The sequence below is a fragment of the Microcaecilia unicolor genome, chromosome 3, assembly GCF_901765095.1.
Source record: "Microcaecilia unicolor chromosome 3, aMicUni1.1, whole genome shotgun sequence".
Taxonomy (NCBI): domain Eukaryota; kingdom Metazoa; phylum Chordata; class Amphibia; order Gymnophiona; family Siphonopidae; genus Microcaecilia; species Microcaecilia unicolor.
In genome coordinates, this window is record NC_044033.1 from 233,886,646 (window position 1) to 233,907,382 (window position 20,737).

Consider the following 20,737-nt stretch of genomic DNA (forward strand, 5'->3'; position numbering starts at 1 on the left):
TTGTAAAACTGCTCAGATTTACAAAGAAGCTCTTTAAATAAAATAGAGAACCTCCTTAATTTATATAAGTAGAGGTACAATACCCTCAAGAAGACTCACTCCCGTCTCCTTCACTGGTCCGTAAATTCTCTTGTAATTTAATCAAAATTCATATACGGATTTGCCTGTGACAAACTCCATTATCACAGAAATAAAATTACCTTTAAGACAGCTATCAATTTAGAACTAATAAGCAGAAACTGCTCTGAATTACCTTAAATTTTCCTTTGAAATATACTCTCTCTCTTTCACTTTCAGCCAACTTTTATTATTGTTTCAACCACAAATACTTCAATTTCATACATAAAAATCTCTCTGTCAGACAGCACTCTTGCAGCACTTCTGCTCTTCTCCAGGCTGTCCGTTAAGCTCTCCACAACTGTTACTGTTCAGTCTCCCTTAGTTACCAAAGCAGCCAATCAGAAGGCTCTTAACCCTGCAGCTCACTCTAACATTCCTAATATCTATTTTATATATAAAAAATAAACCTTTAAACCCTTATTTTTGAATTTTAATACAATTCAAGTCAGAGCCATGCTCTCACATCTACCTTGTAAAAATCTGCATTAATTTTAACCTATAAATACCCAAATTAGAACGTCCTGGAAAAGAATTTGCATAAAACCTGCGCTCAAATAAAGCCACTGCACACATATCTGCTTCTCACATTTGAATTCTGCCACTAAAAGTTCTGCACAAACTTAAAATTAATTTTTAATACTTTTTAGAGGGTGTCTGTGCAGGTCTCCTTCGGCCTCACTGAGCATGCGCCGGAATTCGCAGTTTCTTGGGTTACCCTGACAACCAGGACACCTCCAATAACCCCCTCATCTCCCAGCACCCACTAGGCTAAAATTAATTAAAAGTGCACCACATGCGCACGATCGCACATAACGCCGGATTTCAGCCGCAATTAATATTTTATTATCAGACCCTTTCTGGGTCAACAACAAGTTCCCCCTTGCACTTTTAAATAAAAAACGTTGGTGTGTTCCCTTTGCTCCGGTCCACCTCCGGAGCCAACGGCACACTCATACTACTGCGCATGCACCACTGATGACATCAGCACGCCCCCTCAACACCGCGCCCAGAGCCAGCGTTCCCCTGGCTCCTGCAGGCCTCAGGGAGCCCGGAGCTTTTTCTGCCCACAATATCCAGCGTCCCCTCTTCCAGTGGTGGTCCGGAAACCCCATGGCAGATGCAAATTAAAAACCTGGACCCCCCCCCCAGGTCAGGTAAATAAAAATAAAATATATAAAATAAAATAAATCAAGGACATGCTATGGACGTAATCTACTTAGATGTCAGCAAAGCTTTTGACACGGTTCCCCAAAGGAGGCTCTTGAATAAACTAGAAGGGCTGAAGATAGGACCCGAAGTGGAGAACTGGATTAGGAACTGGTTGACAGGCAGACGCCAGAGAGTGGTGGTAAATGGAGTTCGCTCGGAGGAGAGAAAGGTAAGTAGTGCTCAGGGATCGGTGTTAGGGCCGATTCTATTCAATATATTTCTGAGTGATATTGCCGAAGGCTTACAAGGTTAAGTTTGCCTTTTTGCAGATGACACTAAGATTTGCAACAGAGTGGACACCCCGGAGGGAGTGGAAAGCATGAAAAAAGATCTGCGGAAGCTAGAAGAATGGTTTAACGTTTGGCAATTAAAATTCAATGCGAAGAAATACGAAGTGGAGCACTTAGGGAGTAGAAATCCACGGGAGACGTATGTGTTAGGCAGAGAGAGTCTGATAGGTACGGACGGGGAGAGGGATCTTGGGGTGATAGTATCTGAGGACCTGAAGGCGACGAAAGTGTGACAAGGCGGTGGCCGTAGCTAGAAGACTGCTAGGCTGTATAGAGAGATGTGACCAGCAGAAGAAAAGAGGTTTTAATACCCCTGTATAAGACGTTGGTGAGGCCCCACCTGGAGTATTGTGTTCAGTTTTGGAGGCCGTATCTTGTGAAGGATGTGAAAAAAATGGAAGGGGTGCAAAGAAAAGCTACGAGAATGGTATGGGATTTGCGTTACAAGATGTATGAGGAGAGACTTGCTGACCTGAACATGTATACCCTGGAGGAAAGGAGAACCAGGGGTGATATGATACAGACGTTCAAATATTTGAAAGGTATTAATCTGCAAACGAACCTTTTCCAGAGAGGGGAAGGTGGTAGAACTAGAGGACATGAAATGAGATTGAAGGGGGGCAGACTCAAGAAAAATGTCAGGAAGTATGTTTTCACGGAGTGGTGGATGCTTGGAATGCCCTCCCACGGGAGGTGGTGGAGAGGAAAACGGTAACGGACTTCAAACATGCGTGGGATAAACATAAAGGAATCCTCCTCAGAAGGAAAGTATCTCCAGAAGCTTAGCCGGCGGTGGGAGGCAGGGCTGGTGGTTGGGAGGTGGGGATACAGCTGGGCAGACTTATACGGTCTGTGCCAGAGCCGGTGGTGGGTGGTTGGGAGGTGGGGATAGTGCTGGGCAGACTTATACGGTCTGTGCCCTGAAAAAGACAGGTACAAATCAAGGTAAGGTATACACAAAAAATGACACGTGAGTTTATCTTATTGGGCAAACTGGGTGGACCGTGCAGGTCTTTTTCTGCCGTCATCTACTATGTTACTATATATATATATATATATATATTTTTTTTTTTTTTATATTGGTTACATTAGGAAACCCAACACAGCAGATCAAGCCAAGAACTTGTGAGAGACCATCTATCTGTCTGACTTGCCAAGGAGCATAGTGTCCTACATCACAGAGTTCAATTCAGTGCTTTGTATCTGCACCTGCTGGTATGCAGTCATAACCCACAAGTTTGGATGCGCCTCCTGTTGAAGACAAGGAAAAAGGGAGGATAACTACAACTGTAGGGGGAAAAAAAAACCTTTATTAAATCACAAATATGCTTTTGAGTGCAATTTACTTCAGAATTGAACTTATAAAAAAAAAAAAAATTCTAAGTGTCGAATTTGTTTAGTAATGGTTTTCTAGGTGTCAAAAACAAGAGACAAAATACAGTTCTTTTATGTAACATTTATTTTAACAAAAAAAAAAACCATACTCTTAAGAGGAACTGGATGCTGCTACAGCTGCTCTCTTAGGTTTGGGTGTTGTTCCCTCACGGAATCCATTCCTGTTACAAAATAAAGACAAAAGTACTAATGCTGTGTTTTCTCTACCTAAAGTTTAAAAAGAAAAAGCATTAAAGCTTACCTCAGTTCAAAAAGAAATCATTCTAAGTATTTTATGTTCAGACATTTTTAGAAGCAAAATTGATAAGCTGTACTGTGCAAGGAATACAAAATGATATGTTGATCACTAAGAATCCAAACAAGCACGGTAATGGAGGAGATATATACAGACAACTGGCATTAGTTCTGACCAAACATTAAATTTTTAGAGTGAAGAGGTGATGCCTCAATAAACCCCCGGCTATATAACTGCAAAGCTCAAGGGGGCTGGGCTGCTTCATCATCTGCAACACCCCTGGGTAACTGGACAGTTCAATCCTCTGTATATTATTTTTTCTCTCTTTTTTAAGTTTTAAATGTAGAAATTACATGTACAAGTACGTGGTCGTACTTAGCGTCACAAGAGCCTAGATTGAATGAAAGAATGGACCTCTATTAAGCTAAGTAATTTCTACATTTAAAACTTAAAAAAGAAAGAAAAAAAAAAAGAAAAAATTATATACAGAGGATTGAACTGTCCAATTACCCAGGGGTGCTGCCGATGATGATGAAGCAGCCCAGCCCCCTTAAGCTTTGCAGTTATATAGCCGGGGGCTTCTTGAGGCATCACCTCTTCACTCTAAAAATTTTATGTTTGGTCAGAACTAATGCCAGTTGAGTCTGTATATATCTCCTCCATTACCGCAGTAAGAATCTTGTAACAGAAAGTTACTTGCAGCATGTACTGTCCACTGCTCCCACAGGTTGTGCCTGATTCCCAACACCTCTTGGGAATCAGGCACAACCTGTGGGAGCAGTCTGTAGTGCTGCAAACCTAGCCCTTAGAACACTTATTTGGTCATTTCCAGGCTCTGTAACTTCCTCCTAGCATTCTAAGTCTCCTTTATCTTATTTTATGTCTTTATACAAACTGAAAGGTTAATTTTGATTATAATCGTTTTATAAATTCTCTTCTCCAATTTCAAAGCTTTGTTTCTTTATATATCAGTGCTATGGAAGTACCAATACAAGGGCTGTATAGGGATCTCAAAAGAAATCACATCAGCCTCCTCACTTAGATTCATACTCTTGAGAGTGGCTAATTAAGCTGAGCTTTCAAGTGTTAACATTTGGAAAAATGGAAAGGCACCAAATTAAAATGCCTCTGAAGTTATGCTACTTACAGTAGAAATAAGACAAAACGGGCAATGTCATACAGAATACTGCAGAAGTAATCTATATGTAATAATCTTTCATACTCCTGTGCCATTCTACTAGGCACACTGGTCCTATAGAAGACTGGCCCAGCAGGTTGTGATGTTTTAAAGTTTTTGAAATATATGTCTCCTGTGAGCAGACTGGATGGACCATTCAGATCTTTATCTGCCATTATCTTTTGTGTTACTCCTTTACAGGATAATCACAACCCACTAAGACCTAAAAAAAAGAGAAAAAGTTTTCTTCCAAAGTACCAGCATAAAAACAAGTTTATACAGACAGCTAGCTCCGTGCAGCAGAGGCAGGAGGCATTACTTAAGTCCAATTTTAGAGTGGAGGAGTAACCTAATTGTTAGAGAAGTGGGTTGAGAATCAAGGGAGGCTGGTTCAAATCTGACTGGAAAAGTCACTTAACCCTCTATATTGTTTCAGGTACAAACTCAGATGTAAGCCCTCGAGGGACATAAAATGCCTACTGTACCTAAATGTAGGCTGCTATAATAATTTCTCATATGCTTTATGCAAGCCCAAAAGCTAAGAAGCAAATAAAATAAAAAATAAATAACTTTTGCTTCTCAAAATTTCCCATCTGCAGATACTAGATACGAAAGAGGCATATTTAACTTTACTGCTGTCCAGTTAAAATTGCAATTGTTTTAAAAGAATTGATGCCCTAAAGTTAACCACAACTTCCATCTGATTAATATTCAGCAGCCCACCTTGACCAGATAGCTTTCTGCTCTGTATCAAATCAAGATGTCGGATGTCCTTCACTTGCAATTCTACACAAAGCACTGCAACATATGAATAAACCTCCAACAATATTAGTTTTACAACACAAGGCTCACAACTCAGCGCCTATTATTTTATTTTTACACCTTGCTCTATAAGCAATTCTAGAAATACGTCCCAATGCATAAAATGGAACCTGTGTTGAACTGTGATTGCTAATATGGTAACACACTTCACAAAATCTAGAATTAGTATCTCTATGGGCTAATCATAAAGGGGTCCATTTACTAATGGGTTTAGCACAAGCTAAATACTAAGAAGCCATAGGAATAAAATGGGCTTCTTAGCATTTAGTATGTGCTAAATAAGAACACAAGCCATACTGGGACAAACCAAAGGTCCATCAAGCCCACTATCCTGTTTCTAACAGTGGCCAATTCATTAGCACACCTTAGTAAAAGCCCAAAGTCTCAAATCCATCACTGTCAGTAAAAGGTAGTTTATTATTGCCAAAGTGTCACAAATAATGAAATAAAAAAAACAATTTACCAAGGCATCAAATTAAACTATGAAATATACAAGTACTAACTGTTAAATTAGCAGTAACCTTACACAATGAATATGTACCCCACTTCCAAAAATGTCATGTCTGCTTACCTGAGTAGTACCGTAACAATACTCTCATGCATCAAGATGCACCTTTTCCCTTCTAGAATAGACCTTCTGTTCTGCAGGATTATGTTAATGCCTCTCTCCCTTTTTTGCTCACCCAGGCAAAAAATTGACTGTTTTGAAGAAAACTGCTGCTGTTTCTCTTTTGCACACTACACTAAGACAGGCATTGGGACATATTTCTAGAATTGCTTAGATATAGAGAGAGGTGTGACCAGCAGAAGAAAGGGGGTGTTGATGCCCCTGTATAAGTCATTGGTGAGGCCCCACCTGGAGTATTGTGTTCAGTTTTGGAGGCCGTATCTTGCTAAGGATGTAAAAAGAATTGAAGCGGTGCAAAGAAAAGCTAGGAGAATGGTATGGGATTTGCATTACAAGACATATGAGGAGAGACTTGCTGACCTGAACATGTATACCCTGGAGGAAAGGAGAAACATGAGTGATATGATACAGATGTTCAAATATTTGAAAGGTATTAATCCGCAAACGAACCTTTTCTGCAGATGTGAAGGCGGTAAAACGAGAGGACATGAAACGAGATTGAAGGGGGGCAGACTCAAGAAAAATGTCAGGAAGTATTTTTTCACAGAGTAGTGGATACTTGGAATGCCCTCTCGCGGGAGGTGGTGGAAATGAAAACGGTAACGGAATTCAAACTGGCGTGGGATAAACATAAAGGAATCCTGTTCAGAAGGAATGGATCCTCAGGAGCTTAGCCAAGATTGGGTGGCAAGAGCCGGTAGTGGGAGGCGGGGATAGTGCTGGGCAGACTTCTATGGTCTGTGCCAGAGCCGGTGGTGGGAGGCGGGGATAGTGCTGGGCAGACTTATACGGTCTGTGCCCTGAAAAAGACAGGTACAAATCAAGGTAAGGTATACACAAAATGTGGCACATATGAGTTATCTTGTTGGGCAGACTGGATGAACCGTGCAGGTCTTTTTCTGCCGTCATCTACTATGTTACTATCTACCTTCCTTCCTCATACTCGCACTACAATCTGTCAGACCTCAGCAAGAAACGGCAGGTCAGTGCTTCACTCATCCCTCCCAACGTCCAACCATGGCCATCCTTCCATGGGGGTGGGGGCTGTGTAGTCAGCACTATGTTGTTTAAGCAGCAAGCTAGAATAAGCCATAGCAGGCAAGAGCAGGTAAAGGAGATACTACTATTTAGCATTTAAATAGCGCTACAAAGTGTACGCAGCGCTGCACAAACATAGAAGAAAGACAGTCCCTGCTCAAAGATAGATCAGTCTGTGCTTTCCGAGTGCCATCCATAGAGAGAAAAATGGCAGCAACACATGTACAAGGGCAGAGAAGAACTACTGTGTGTGTCTTTTCTATGGCTACTCTGCCATCACTTTTATACCCCTTCTGCACTTGCCTTCACTAAGGAGGTATGTACCCTTGAGAGGAAATGTTGAAGATTTCTTGTGTTATCTGCTACATTACTCATGCTAAAGCTGTAACTGTCATTGCAAGAGGAGGAAGGGGAAGAGATACAAAGGGTTAAAAGTCGATGGTGTTGCAAGAAGGGTAGACAAGAATTTAAAATAGGGAGAATGGGAGCTGGAAACTGTATTAGAGGCAGGGTGCAAGATGAAGGTGAGGATAAGGTGGGGAAATGCATGCAGTTAACCAGAGTGTGCACTTAACCGTTGTGACCCAAAGAAGCTTGACATCTGATAAACATATGTACAGTACTGTTTATTATTATAACTACAGTATACAGGCTCCGTTAACTGACATTAGGCTTGGGTCTGTGAGTTCCATAGACTACATCTGCCAGACGGTAAAAACTGTAATAGCACTGACATCCAGTGGCCTCCAGATAGGCCCGCATGGTGTTTTGTTTTTTTTGTTACATTTGTACCCCGCGCTTTCCCACTCATGGCAGGCTCAATGCGGCTTCGGCTTACATGGGGCAATGGAGTGAGACTCTCCAGCGATCTTGCAAAAGTGACAGGAGGTTGTTGAATTTCGTCAGCATGTGCCTCGCTGCTCATTTCGTCATCTGTTCCATCATCAGCCGTTGTTGCCTGCATGTAGGCGCATATCTCGACATCAGTGCTGTCTTCAGCTGTTTGTAGATCGTAATCAACAGCTATGTAGTGATGGAACTCCTCTTCAGTAACACCGGCTGGGATGTCAATAACCTGTTCATCTGACGCGTTTGCAATAGCTGCATCTGTTTCGTCCTTCTCCATATCCTTAACAAAGCTTGCCCGCTTGTAGCAGTTCACAATGGTTGCCTGTGTAACATGATTTCAGGCTTATTTCTGCATATGTAGGGAATCCAACAGTGATAGATTACGAACCAGTTCAACAGCACGTTTATCCTTGCCAGTCTGGTCATACATAATGCTCATCAGACAATGTAGCACAAGAGCCCGATAATGTTGTTTGAAATTGGCTATTATGCCCTGACCCATAGGTTGGATCAGAGAGGTAGTTTGGTGACAGCCTGACATCATCCCTGTGTGCAGCACAATTATCACAAAGCAGCACAATCTGATGCTTTTATGCCTGCATTCTAGTGTCTAACTTCTTTAGCCACTGCTTCCAAATTTCCCCAGTCATCCATGAATTTGCATTAGCCTCATATGACACAGGAAGTCGCTTAACTTTCTTGATGCAACAGGGCTGTTTGCTCTTTCCAATGATGAGGGGTTCCAACTTCTCATTCCCATCCATATTGCAGCAAAGGAAGATCGTCAGTCAGTCCTTCGATATTTTACCTCCAGTAGTTTCGGCATGTTTGAATACAAGTGTTCCATCAGGAATCGCTCGCCAGTAGAGACCATTTTTGTCAGCATTGAAAATGTCACGAGGTGCAAACTCGTTCAAGATGGTAGGAAGAACTGAAACCCAATTTTTAGCACCAGTCATCAGCGTCTTGTTTCTCACCATGCTGGTTCTTGAATTTTATGTTGTTCCTCTCCTTCCATCTTTCCAACCATCCAACAGTGGCTTTGAATTCAGTTAGTCCAAGACTTTCAGCTAGCTGGTTAGCTTTCTCCATAAGCAGTGGACCACTGACAGGAAACTGTCTGCTCCTGACTCAAGAAAACCACCAAAGAAGAGCATCTTCTACCTCCTCAGCTTTTCCCACCCATTTTCGTTTCCGTTGTGGATTTGTATTGTTTTGCCAGTATGGGGACAAATTTATCAATATTATACTGTGGAACTCAATATGTATACCAGCGTTTCCCAAACTGTGTGCCGCAGCAAATCAGGGCCGGCACAACCTGGTAAGCATGGCCGGGGGGGGGGGGGGGGGGGGTGCCACAAGCCATGCTTACCGCCGTCACAGTTCCAGCCACAGCTGCCCGACCTCAACTCCCCCACAGCCCTCCTTTCGTTCCTGCTGCCCTGCATTTTGTAAATCTTTTATTTTACCTCAAAATCAAAGCGGCGGCAGCAGCAGTGAAAGAAGCAGGCTCGCCTCTAGCCTTCCCTTCTCTCTCAGTGTATGGGTGTTTGCAAGTTACGGGTAGGCTGAGAAACCAACGTTTTTTCTCTATTTTGAGTTTTTTTTTTACATTGGTTTGTTATGCTCCCGCTGCAATAAAAGAAATAAGGACCGATGATAGGAACAAAGCTCCAGTTATAAGCAGTGGCGCTCTTTGAAAAAAGAAAGAGCGATTATTCTTTGCAGAATAGCCAAGCTTGGAAGCGTCGAGGTCCTGGGTTGATAAATCAGTAACTTTATACATATGCTGAGAGAGGAGTATCCAAACACCATTTGGTAAAATTATAAAGAAATTGTAGTGATCTCCAATAGATAAAACAGTATACCATGCCATATTTTGTATTGTTAGTTGAATATTTTTACTGCTTTAACTGCCTATTGCTCATGTTTGATCTATTCTTACTGTACAAGGCCTTGAGTGAATTCCTTCAAAAAGGCGGTAAATAAATCCTAATAAATAAATTGTCTGCACTCATCCACTGGCCCCTATCTTAACTCTGCCATCAGTCTCCACAGCCCATTTATATACTAAAAACTCTACCTTTTTCATTCTGGGTCCACTTTTCTGGAAATGAGCTGTAGATCTGCAGCTTGTGTTGTGTGATAGTGGAATGGCAGAATACACTGGTCTTCTTTCCTCTACCTGTTTTCTGTCACTTCTCTTTTCTTCTATTTTATATGTGATAGAGTGTTTTTTCATATCAAATTGCTAAATAGGATTTATGTTTGTTAGAATTTGAAATATATCTAGAAACCACAGCAAGATGGTTCACAAACAAACAAAAAAATAGCCACTACAGAATTAGGGGAATGTGTATAAAAGGTAAAAAATAAGTTTGGTAGCATAAATTGGGGGGGGGGGGGGGGGGGGGGAGACAGAAGCCTAGTGATTGGACAAGCAAAGCTAAAGGGGCAAATGAAAAGCACAGGGTCAAGAATAGAGTCCTTGGGACCCTAAAGGTATAGGTAGAGATCATCTGAGACAAGGAAAAAAATGTCCTATTTTCAAGATATGACAGAAACCAATAGTAGATGCTACTGGAAACGTGAAAATCGTAGACCTGCTGATGGAGAATGGTACGGTTAACTAAATCAAAGCCTCTTTAGACTTATCTGCTGCCTAAGAGATCATCTCTGCCTGTATCTAAATTTACCTTAAAACTAAAAACACACTCAACAGAATGATGTGAACAAAATACAGTTTGTATTGGATGAGAGCATTCATTTTTTTCCAGTCAGTCAATCGAGCAGCTACCAGTTTCTCTGCCACCTCAGACACAAATAAGTTGGAGATGGGATGCAGCTAATCTTAGGTTTCTGTAAGATGAGTATGGGCAATCGCTTGTTTCCTTTCATCAGGAACAGTAGCCAGAACAGAATGTAAATAAGGCAGAAGGGCATCAAGGACTTATCTGAGCAAATGAACAGGTGGTGGATTCTTAAAAGATGAAAGCTTCAACATAGGTACACTCCTAGATACCTCTAACATGGTTGGAAAATTGAATTCTGAGAGTGACCAGAGTATATAATCTGGTGAGGATGGTGCTATAAATCCAGCTAGAGCAGAAGATTTAAAAGTAGCTCTTAAACTGTTAACTATGTCAGCGAAGCTATTTGCAAACTGATCTACAGTGAAGTTATTCAGAGGTCTAATGATTTTAAACAACTGTGAAGCGTTGGTACCTTGCTGAAGAACAGAAAGTGTTGCTTTTTAGCAACAGCTATTTCAATTTCATAAAACTCGGTCTGGTCAAGAAAAGAAGTTTGATTAGTGACCAATGGGAGTTTTATGCCAAACCTTTACTGCACAGTGTAATTGAGATCGCTTTGGCTTCCTGAATGTTTTTATTTCTGTGACTGCCTAATCCAAAGCAGATTACAGAATAAGATTATTCAGGTAGCTGAGCAAGTTCAAACTCACTAGAGCCTCACAATGAAATACAAAAGTGCCTGGATCAAGCTCTTTCGATCTGCAGTACAGAGATTATGTAGACAGACCACTTATGTATCCCGAGATCTCAATGTGCAAGACTCAAAGAGTGGCATATTTCCACTCCCATGTTATAGTGCACCCACATGGATGATATTTTTCCCTCTTACTTTAGCCACTAGCAACTACACAGATGGCACCACCAGCAGCCCTCCCTAGTTCTTCACTTACCATTGTAGTCAAAGGAAAAAAAATGCAAATGAGAATTTACACCAGTAGCATCCAAATATTTAATACTATTTTAAAACATTTCTCATGCTAAATGCAGCATTGAGAAAAGTTAGTAAATCATGCAGCAGGCACCAATATAAAACATTCTAAAATAAAGTTATTCTACTTCAGACATATCACCAGTGTACCTGAATCTGCGGTAGACAACTTTCAGGTGCCTCATGCGGCCAGTACCAGTGGTATTGCGCCTTTTGGCCTTAGCACTCCAATTATCTAGAAAACAATTTGTAAAAAAAAAAAAAAAAAGCGTTAGCCCTAAACTGTACCAAAAGGCAAAGATTTTTTTCTTATTATTTTTACCATCTCAAAGTCACAGAAAGGTATATTTAGCACACAGAAGTACAGAGAAAAACATCTTGACAATTATATTAGACACAAATTATTCACATATTATTTTGCAAGTATTACATCCTTTATCTCCCTCAGCAGCCTATTCCACCTTATCCTGGATGCCTCAAGGGGCACTTGCTAGCTTAAGACTAGAAGAGCTTTTCTTTCAAGGTATATTCTCACTGTTGCCTGAAGTTAGAGTCAGTAAAAATGTATTGACTGGCCCCAGTTTCAAAATAAACTTACATTATATGGTAAATCATTTAAAAATTTTTATAGCATTTATTATCAGTAGGAGTTGGAGACAAACAGTATAAAACTAAAGGAGTCGAAGGTTTGGTGTGCCAACTCCACAGCCTTGCTAGCAGTTACTTCCTTCCCTCTATATACTACCTGCATGGCATGCCAAGGCAACTGAATAGTCCTAAAAGATGCAGGATCCAACTCATATATGCAGAAGTTTTTGTGGTGACTGAAATCAGGATTCACATCCTATATTCAGTATTTAATTACAATGCAGGGCAGGACAAATATAAATTAAGGATAATAGAACAGAGAAAAAACAAAACAAGAATACAGTAACATAATTTCTCTTACAAATAGCATAGCTGTTGCTCAGGAAAAAAAGAAGTCCAAAAACTATCACAATTCATCATGATTAAAAATTTTGATCACAACTAATCACAATGTTAATTGCTGCCAGCTAAAGACAATATTCAGCACACTACCCAGTTAGCAAATGGGTAAAGTTAGGATGGCAAAAGCTAACTGGACTAGCTAAAACAGTAGCAAGTTGAATAGTGGGGAAGATAATCCTTCCCCCCCTCCCCTATGAGCATCGGCATAGAAGAACTCCTGAAGCTCCCCTAGGAGGTTCCCTCCCACCTGCAGTCACCCCACCTCCTACCTTAGGAATACCTGATGGTCTAGGCTAGGGCAGGTAAGAGGGATCTCTAGTCGCTCCTGCCTAAGTAGGCCCCATGTTCAAAATAGCAGGCACAACCTGGAGCAGTAGTGTCGTGGTACATTTGCTAGAGTCCAGACACCTAGCTGTCCAGACTACTGCTACAGGTCGCTCCCACCATTTTTAATTCAGAACCAGCACAGGCAGGGGATCTCTCCTACCTGCCCTAGGCCCCTGGGCAGCCTTAAAGTAGGCCCATGGAAAATGGGGGGGGGGGGGGGGGGGGGGGGTCAGCATTAACAGCAATTATCAATGGCACTAAAACAAATTTTGAAACTTTTGATTGCCAATTAGAATAACCTGAGACACTATGAAATCATTTTAAAGCAACTGTAAAAGGTGGATAAGTACTACACTGATACTATGACATACAAGGGAAAAAAAACCCCTCCAGATGGCATTAGCAGTTCTGCAACAGAAGGCCCTACCTTTCCAGATCAAGAGTATAAGTACCTCTGTACATAGTAACATAGTAGATGACGGCAGAATAAGACCTGCACGGTCCATCCAGTCTGCCCAACAAGATAAACTCATATGTGTATACCGTACCTTGATTTGTACCTGCCTTTTTCAGGGCACAGACCGTACAAGTCTGCCCAGCAGTATTTCCCGCCTCCCAAGCACCAGTCCCGCCTCCAATCTCCGGCTCTGGCAGACCGTATGCCCTCCACTATCCTCGCCTCCCAACTACCAACCTCTCTTCCCCCACCTGCTCCGCCACCCAATTTTGGCTAAGCTTCTGAGGATCCATTCCTACTGCACAGGATTCCTTTATGCACATCCCACGCATGTTTGAATTCCATTACCGTTTTCATCTCCACCACCTCCCGCGGGAGCGCATTCCAAGCATCCACCACCCTCTCCGTGAAAAAATACTTCCTGACATCTTTTTTGAGTCTGACCCAAGCCCAAAGTAAATAACCATGTAATATTATGCTATCCTAAAGCCATTCAAGCTTGCTATACAACATGTAAAAGGACACTTGAAACCCATACACTATCTTGTGAAAGCTATTTAACACCTCCATCAAGCATAACTTACACTTTCTTTTGCGCTTGGCTGGATATCCACATTTGCCGCAGGTAGACTTCTGGAGATGGTAAGCCTTGGATCCACAGCGACGGCACAGTGTGTGCGTCTTGTTGCGACGTTTACCGAAAGATGAGGTTCCCTTTGTCTGAAAAGTACAAGACACTCAAATCTTAAATAATTGTGCCTCGGCTTTGTCTATTGGTTATACCTATAATGTTTTGAACTCTGCAGCCCCTACATTTATCTCAGTAAATACTAAAATCATTTATGATTTCATATGTTCAGACATTTTGAACATCATCATAGATAAATATAAACGGCTACAGAGTCCTATAAACAAGTATCTGATCTAGAAAATTCGCGGATATGTAGCTTCCTAAAAACAGTATTTTCCAGTTATGTAACTTACAGCTTAGCAGCAACAGAAGGACTAACACTTCCAGTCCCTAGAGCAGTGGGTCAAAGCATAGGTAGCAAATGGAAATACCACTACACCATGCTTCCGCCAGGAACAACTGAGGTATGTGACCAGACCGGGCAACAAACACCGGTCTATTTGTGCATCCCATCCTGGCCTAGATTCAGGCCTCTGCCTCTTGTCTAGATCCATTAGCATACAATCGATGCTCTGGCGACAGTGCTTCAGTTGCTGGAACTGAACCCGTAGGGACACTACAGCTACTCCTTGAGCCACAAGGGTGCAAGGACGCTAGAACACCAAGATGTTCACGGATTCAGAACAACCTCTACGGCCCCCACCATAAACTCACCATCTTCCTCCAACAGCAGAGACACGATAGAGACCGGAAGCAAGCAAATACTTCCGCTAAATCCTACCAGCACTTCCGGGAGCGGGTTCTGTAAAAATATGGTACAAGCTGAGGCCTGCTGTTGCTAGTTGGACGGGTTTCCAGCTAAACTGGGCTACTTTTGAATGCTGGAAGCTGAAAAAGTTTGCCGTTGGCAAGTTGCGGTTTTTCTTTTAGCCTGTATTCTCTATTCAACGAGTGCTCTTCCGGCTGTTTCTCTCTGCATTTCAAGCCTCTTTCTGGGGCACCTCTTCTTGCGTTCCAAGCTTCTCTTTCTGGTGCTCTCACAGCGTCCATCACAGGAAGGTTACGTGAACAGGAGACAGCATGACGTCAAAAAGCTGAAGCCGTCTCTCCCACGCAGCCGCCATCTTGGTACACCCAAGACAAAGCAAGCAAAGCTATCTGCTGATGCTGCAGCAGCTGCATCCACGCTGTCGTTGTTTATTGTTGGTAGCATTTATATTTGATCTCACTTATATTTTCAAACATGCTGGGTTGTGCAGCATAGAAATGTACACAGAGGAACTGTTCATCGGTTAGAGTTGTAATTTGTTCTGAATTGTAATCCGTGTGTCATTTGGAGGGGCTAGTTATATGGACTGATATAGCAGGCGTTGTATTGGTGCAGAGATGTTTTCACCTAGTAAAGGCCCACCAAAACAGACATTATGGTATGAGAATCAGGTGCTCAACATTCATTCAGAGTTTCTGTTTATAAACACAATGGCTTTTTTTAAAAACACTAATTAAGTTGAAACTTGGGAACATTTAGCATTTTTTTTCTTGTGGATACATCAAAAGATGGTATGTGGGAACTTGCACCGTTTGTTTTGTGGGTGGAATGCAGTTGTACATTATTAAAATACACTTGATTTTTTTTTATTACTACTATTTCAAAGACAGGTATTGAATAATGAGGGAGCTTCTTTCATGCAGAAGTTCTGTCCAGAGTCAATCTAAATGTAGCAATATTTTCTAGTTAATGTATATATTAATTTCTTTTGGTTGTAAAATACATTTTTAAAAAATCGTTGGCTCCCAGCTGTGTGCATTTTATTATGCAAGCAAACAATACACCGCCAAAATACAAAATACGGTAGCAAGCAGCACACTATTAGCCACCAAGTTTGTACAAAATTAATTATGTTCAGTGGAAAATAAATCTTGGCTGCCTGCTTTATGGTAGGGTTACCATATTTTGTCCCCCAAAAAGGAGGACACATGCCCCGCCCCCTTTCACACCCCACCCCGTCCCCTTTCACGCCCTCGCTCCACCCCCTCACATTTTCCCCTCCCCCCTGTCACACACCCCATCACTCCCCCTCCCCTTACCTTACTACTGCCCTGGTGGTCTAGTGGCCTCTTCGGGGTCTCGCGAGGTCACTTCAACTCTCGGCGGCCATTTTGAATTGGCCCCGAGATCACGAACAGGAAGGATGCATGCAGGGCAGCGCTCTGGGCAGGAAAGAGGGGGCTCTTTCCTGCCCCGAAGGCGGAAGAGGTCACTAGACCACCAGGGCAGTAGTAAGTAAGGGGAGGGGAGGCTAGCAATCTGCCCGTTTGTCCGGATTGTCCGGGTAAATCCGGACATATGGTAACCCTACCTCAGTCACCAGATTCAGCACTTCTTGCACAGATAATGTGTTGTTGCAAGGTGCTCCGTAAACCACGAGCAGTCACATTGGTTCCTTATCACCCATTTACCAATATGAAAGAACACAATCATTCAAGAACAGTCACATCACTGTATCCTAAACTGCAGGGGGGCTGCCTGCCATCCCTGGTAGTTTCCCTACATTATTGTGACCCCTCCCCCACTCCTGGGTTCAAAAAGGATATAGTCTGAGCCGAGTGTTTCACCCAGAGCAGAAGAAGGGCACAAAAAAAACTTATAAATCACAATTGATTAATAAAAGTTCACTTTATTCTAATAAGCACTTAAATGAACACAATAGATTCCACCCCTCAGTAGCCTTAACCTTACATTTCTTTATTTCCCATAGGTTCCTCTATTCTCTATAAGGCTCAACTTCAGAGTAACTTCACATCAGATAAGTAGCAGTTTAATTTTCTAAACTAAAGTTTAAACATGCATGCAACAGATTATATTCTAATATGAGTCCCTTATATAGAATTAATTCTTTGTTTCTTTTCTTCTTTTTCAGGTTTTGGTTTTTCCTCCGGAGACTTCAAGGTAAGTATACTATTTTTCTTTTTATTCTATTAAAGTTCAAAAGGATACTTTTATTTACGTTCCCTCAGCAGGCTTTGTATCTTCTCTCTTCTTCCAATCGTTGGGTACCATAAGTCTGCTGCAGAGTTGAACCCTGGCCAGGGTACAGGAACCAGGAACGAAGACACCTACTACTCTAATCTATAAATAAATCAATAACCCTAAAATCTAACTGATCCCTACAATACAGATGCCCACTGCGCACATTTCCTATCTAGCTTTAAAAAAAACATATAATTATTAATCCCTACTCTATTTACCTCCCCCCATCAGAATTTAAACAACATCAGCGTATGCTAAGTAGTTCTTTACAATTACAGGGTTGAAATTTTTAAAAAACCCTTTTTCTCTATAATCAATTAGAAACTTTCACTTTCAGGTAAGCTTTTCACTTTTTAACTCTTTTTCAACCATTTATATTCTCTAGAGTTCTGAAGTGCTAGCAAGCTACCATTAGCTCAGGACCCCTTTCTCAGAGAGCCCAGAACACATTAATCTGAGGGCAAGATTGAGGAATTTAATTCATCTACAAGCCCAACTCCCAGTCAGTCATCAATTTTTTCCCTAAAGCCCTTTGAAACGCGGCGGGCTTTCAAATTAAATGTACCACTTTTACTCTCTCACAGCACACTCAGATCAAACACATCTTTAAACACTTTTACTTAAATTTTAACCCCCAGTTCTCTCCCAGCTGAGCACAGCTCTTAAACACAGCTCTGCCCTGCTCAGCACTCACCTCCCAACTGCCCAGCAAGCCGTTTCCCAGACAACCAATTGCTCAGCTGAGTGATGTCTGAGAGTGATGTCACTGAAAAGAACCCTTATTCAGCCCAGTTGAGATTATTTAACCCCTTGGGTTACATTCGGCCTAACCAAGTTAAAAAAAATGTATGAAATAACATTTTTTTTAAATCATTCCATCCACTTCATATCCCCCCACACTTCAATATATTCAAACATCTTTCATTTCACCAGGTAATTGTTCTTTCCATGAGAGTTTTTATATTCTGGTATACCAAAGCAAATGTTTAAATTTTCTTATACATTTTTTTTTTCTGCCCATGTGTTTGATGGCAGAAATATTGAGATTTCTCTTTCTGTCAATCAAGCTTCTTCCTCTTCTTATAATCGTAGTTTATTCCTTGAGCCCGTTTTTCTCCCAGTCTGTTTGAAATTCCAAATTTCTTCAACATTGCCTTTTCCGTCTTCTTTTCCCTCTTTTCACCCCCTGAGAATTCATATGAAGAGAAAAGAATCGGGTGTCTTCCATGGAACATTTCTATAAAAATAACTGCACCCAAGTAAATAAACAATAACAGCCTTTGAAAAACTCTGAGTACACGTGAGCATTTGTTTTTATTTCCACCTCTCCTATTACACCAGATGGGCTTGAACGGACTTCCCACTGGAACACTCCATGTTTCAAGTACTGAGCGTTGACTATTAATGATTCTCCTTTGTTTTAAAGATATTTCTTCCATTGCTTCTTTAATCACACAATTTCCCAGTGATTTACCCTGTTTCTTCCTTTTCCTTCTCTTCTCTTTAACAGTTAATGGAAACCTTAATTTTGTCAGAGTCTCCATCTGTTGTATTTCTTCCACTGTAGCTGGTTCTGTGGTAGTTTCTTCCACCTCTATCCCAGCCTCTGGAATCTCTAACTTCACTCTATCCCCCACTGCTGCAGCTGTTCCTGAACTGCCTTCCACATTCCCTTCTGAGTTTTCAGCCCCCTTTTCATCAGCTGTTTCTTCGTCTTCCTCCTCATCGCTGCTAAATTCACCGTCACTGCTCTCGCTGCTTGGCTCCTTCTCTTCTTCTTTCTCCTTTGCTTCTTTTTCTTGTATCCTGTTTTCTTCCTTTCGCCCTTCTATTACTTGCTCTTCCTCTTTTATTATTCTTACTTCCCTTCCTTCCATTTTTTTTTCCGAACTTATTAGTTGTTCATTCAAGTTAACTAATTGCTGTTGCCCCTCTTCCACCACTTGTTCTTTTTCTCCGCACCGTTCTTTGTTTTCCTCTACAGTTTGTACTGGGTAACAAACATAATAACACTTTCCAGAGTTCAGGCTTTTATCTCTCTCTTTTTCCGGGCTCCAGCTTCTTTGAGCAAGCTTTGCCGGACTCAAGGATCTCTCCATATTCTCAAAACTTAGGTCTTCTTGCATTTCCAGTTCAGCGCTACAATATCTGCTAATATGCCCAAGCTGTCCACAACGATAGCAAACAGGGATTCTCTTTCTCTGCTGAGCTCCCCAATAGGATCCCCTCTGATTATTTCCATCCTTTTCATGAAATCTTTCCCTTTTCCTGAACTGATTCACGGATGGTTCTCCGTATTTTTTGTTCTCCCATGTTCTCCTATTTTCTTCCCAACTTTCATTCCATCTATTCTTAGCTCTCCAAGATTTCTTTTGTTGGATTATTGGTGCTTTCTCTTCTGGTCTTTCCACTATATTTCTTAATTCCTCAATTTGTCTTAGTAGTTCTTCCATGTTCTTCTCCTGTCGCCTGATGTGTGGTCCCAACAAGGAAACAAAAATTCCCCTTCCCCCACACAGCAGTGGCTCCCCTTGCAATCAAAATATTGTGATAGTTCTCTCACCCGGGATGAACAATTACCTTTACACAAATTACTTCAGAAATAGCAAATATTTTTCACCATATATGCACACATATATTTCAGCTTTCCCAGTTTCACTTTATTTTTAAAGTGAAGGCCCTATCCTGCCGACTACGCCATTTTTGTGACCCCTCCCCCACTCCTGGGTTCAAAAAGGATATAGTCTGAGCCGAGTGTTTCACCCAGAGCAGAAGAAGGGCACAAAAAAAACTTATAAATCACAATTGATTAATAAAAGTTCACTTTATTCTAATAAGCACTTAAATGAACACAATAGATTCCACCCCTCAGTAGCCTTAACCTTACATTTCTTTATTTCCCATAGGTTCCTCTATTCTCTATAAGGCTCAACTTCAGAGTAACTTCACATCAGATAAGTAGCAGTTTAATTTTCTAAACTAAAGTTTAAACATGCATGCAACAGATTATATTCTAATATGAGTCCCTTATATAGAATTAATTCTTTGTTTCTTTTCTTCTTTTTCAGGTTTTGGTTTTTCCTCCGGAGACTTCAAGGTAAGTATACTATTTTTCTTTTTATTCTATTAAAGTTCAAAAGGATACTTTTATTTACGTTCCCTCAGCAGGCTTTGTATCTTCTCTCTTCTTCCAATCGTTGGGTACCATAAGTCTGCTGCAGAGTTGAACCCTGGCCAGGGTACAGGAACCAGGAACGAAGACACCTACTACTCTAATCTATAAATAAATCAATAACCCTAAAATCTAACTGATCCCTACAATACAGATGCCCACTGCGCACATTTCCTATCTAGCTTTAAAAAAAACATATAATTATTAATCCCTACTCTATTTACCTCCCCCCATCAGAATTTAAACAACATCAGCGTATGCTAAGTAGTTCTTTACAATTACAGGGTTGAAATTTTTAAAAAACCCTTTTTCTCTATAATCAATTAGAAACTTTCACTTTCAGGTAAGCTTTTCACTTTTTAACTCTTTTTCAACCATTTATATTCTCTAGAGTTCTGAAGTGCTAGCAAGCTACCATTAGCTCAGGACCCCTTTCTCAGAGAGCCCAGAACACATTAATCTGAGGGCAAGATTGAGGAATTTAATTCATCTACAAGCCCAACTCCCAGTCAGTCATCAATTTTTTCCCTAAAGCCCTTTGAAACGCGGCGGGCTTTCAAATTAAATGTACCACTTTTACTCTCTCACAGCACACTCAGATCAAACACATCTTTAAACACTTTTA

General features: G+C 41.2%; 1 protein-coding gene and 2 non-coding genes across 3 annotated transcripts; all 3 read right to left on the reverse strand.

The window, feature by feature from the left end:
• Positions 1–3,059: 3,059 nt before the first annotated feature.
• RPL37 (ribosomal protein L37) lies at positions 3,060–14,729 on the reverse strand. Its single transcript, XM_030197576.1, has 4 exons — positions 14,624–14,729; positions 13,863–13,998; positions 11,655–11,739; positions 3,060–3,175 (listed from the first exon to the last, which is right to left on the reverse strand). The coding sequence occupies exons 1-4, from the start codon at positions 14,624–14,626 to the stop codon at positions 3,106–3,108; spliced, it is 294 nt and encodes a 97-aa protein (XP_030053436.1). The 5' UTR covers positions 14,627–14,729; the 3' UTR covers positions 3,060–3,105.
• On the reverse strand, positions 3,249–3,324 carry LOC115467452. Its single transcript, XR_003941742.1, has one exon. It is a non-coding gene; the product is annotated as a small nucleolar RNA SNORD72 (small nucleolar RNA).
• On the reverse strand, positions 14,091–14,166 carry LOC115467451. Its single transcript, XR_003941741.1, has one exon. It is a non-coding gene; the product is annotated as a small nucleolar RNA SNORD72 (small nucleolar RNA).
• Positions 14,730–20,737: the final 6,008 nt, after the last annotated feature.

What these genes read in the sequence shown, in the direction of transcription:
- RPL37 (XM_030197576.1), bottom strand. An exon ending in AGCCAAGCGCAAAAGAAAGT is followed by an intron (nt 11,740 to 13,862) that starts GTAAGTTATGCT and finishes ATTGTTTTCTAG; the next exon opens with ATAATTGGAGTGCTAAGGCC. An exon ending in GTTGTCTACCGCAGATTCAG is followed by an intron (nt 3,176 to 11,654) that starts GTACACTGGTGA and finishes ATTTTGTAACAG; the next exon opens with GAATGGATTCCGTGAGGGAA.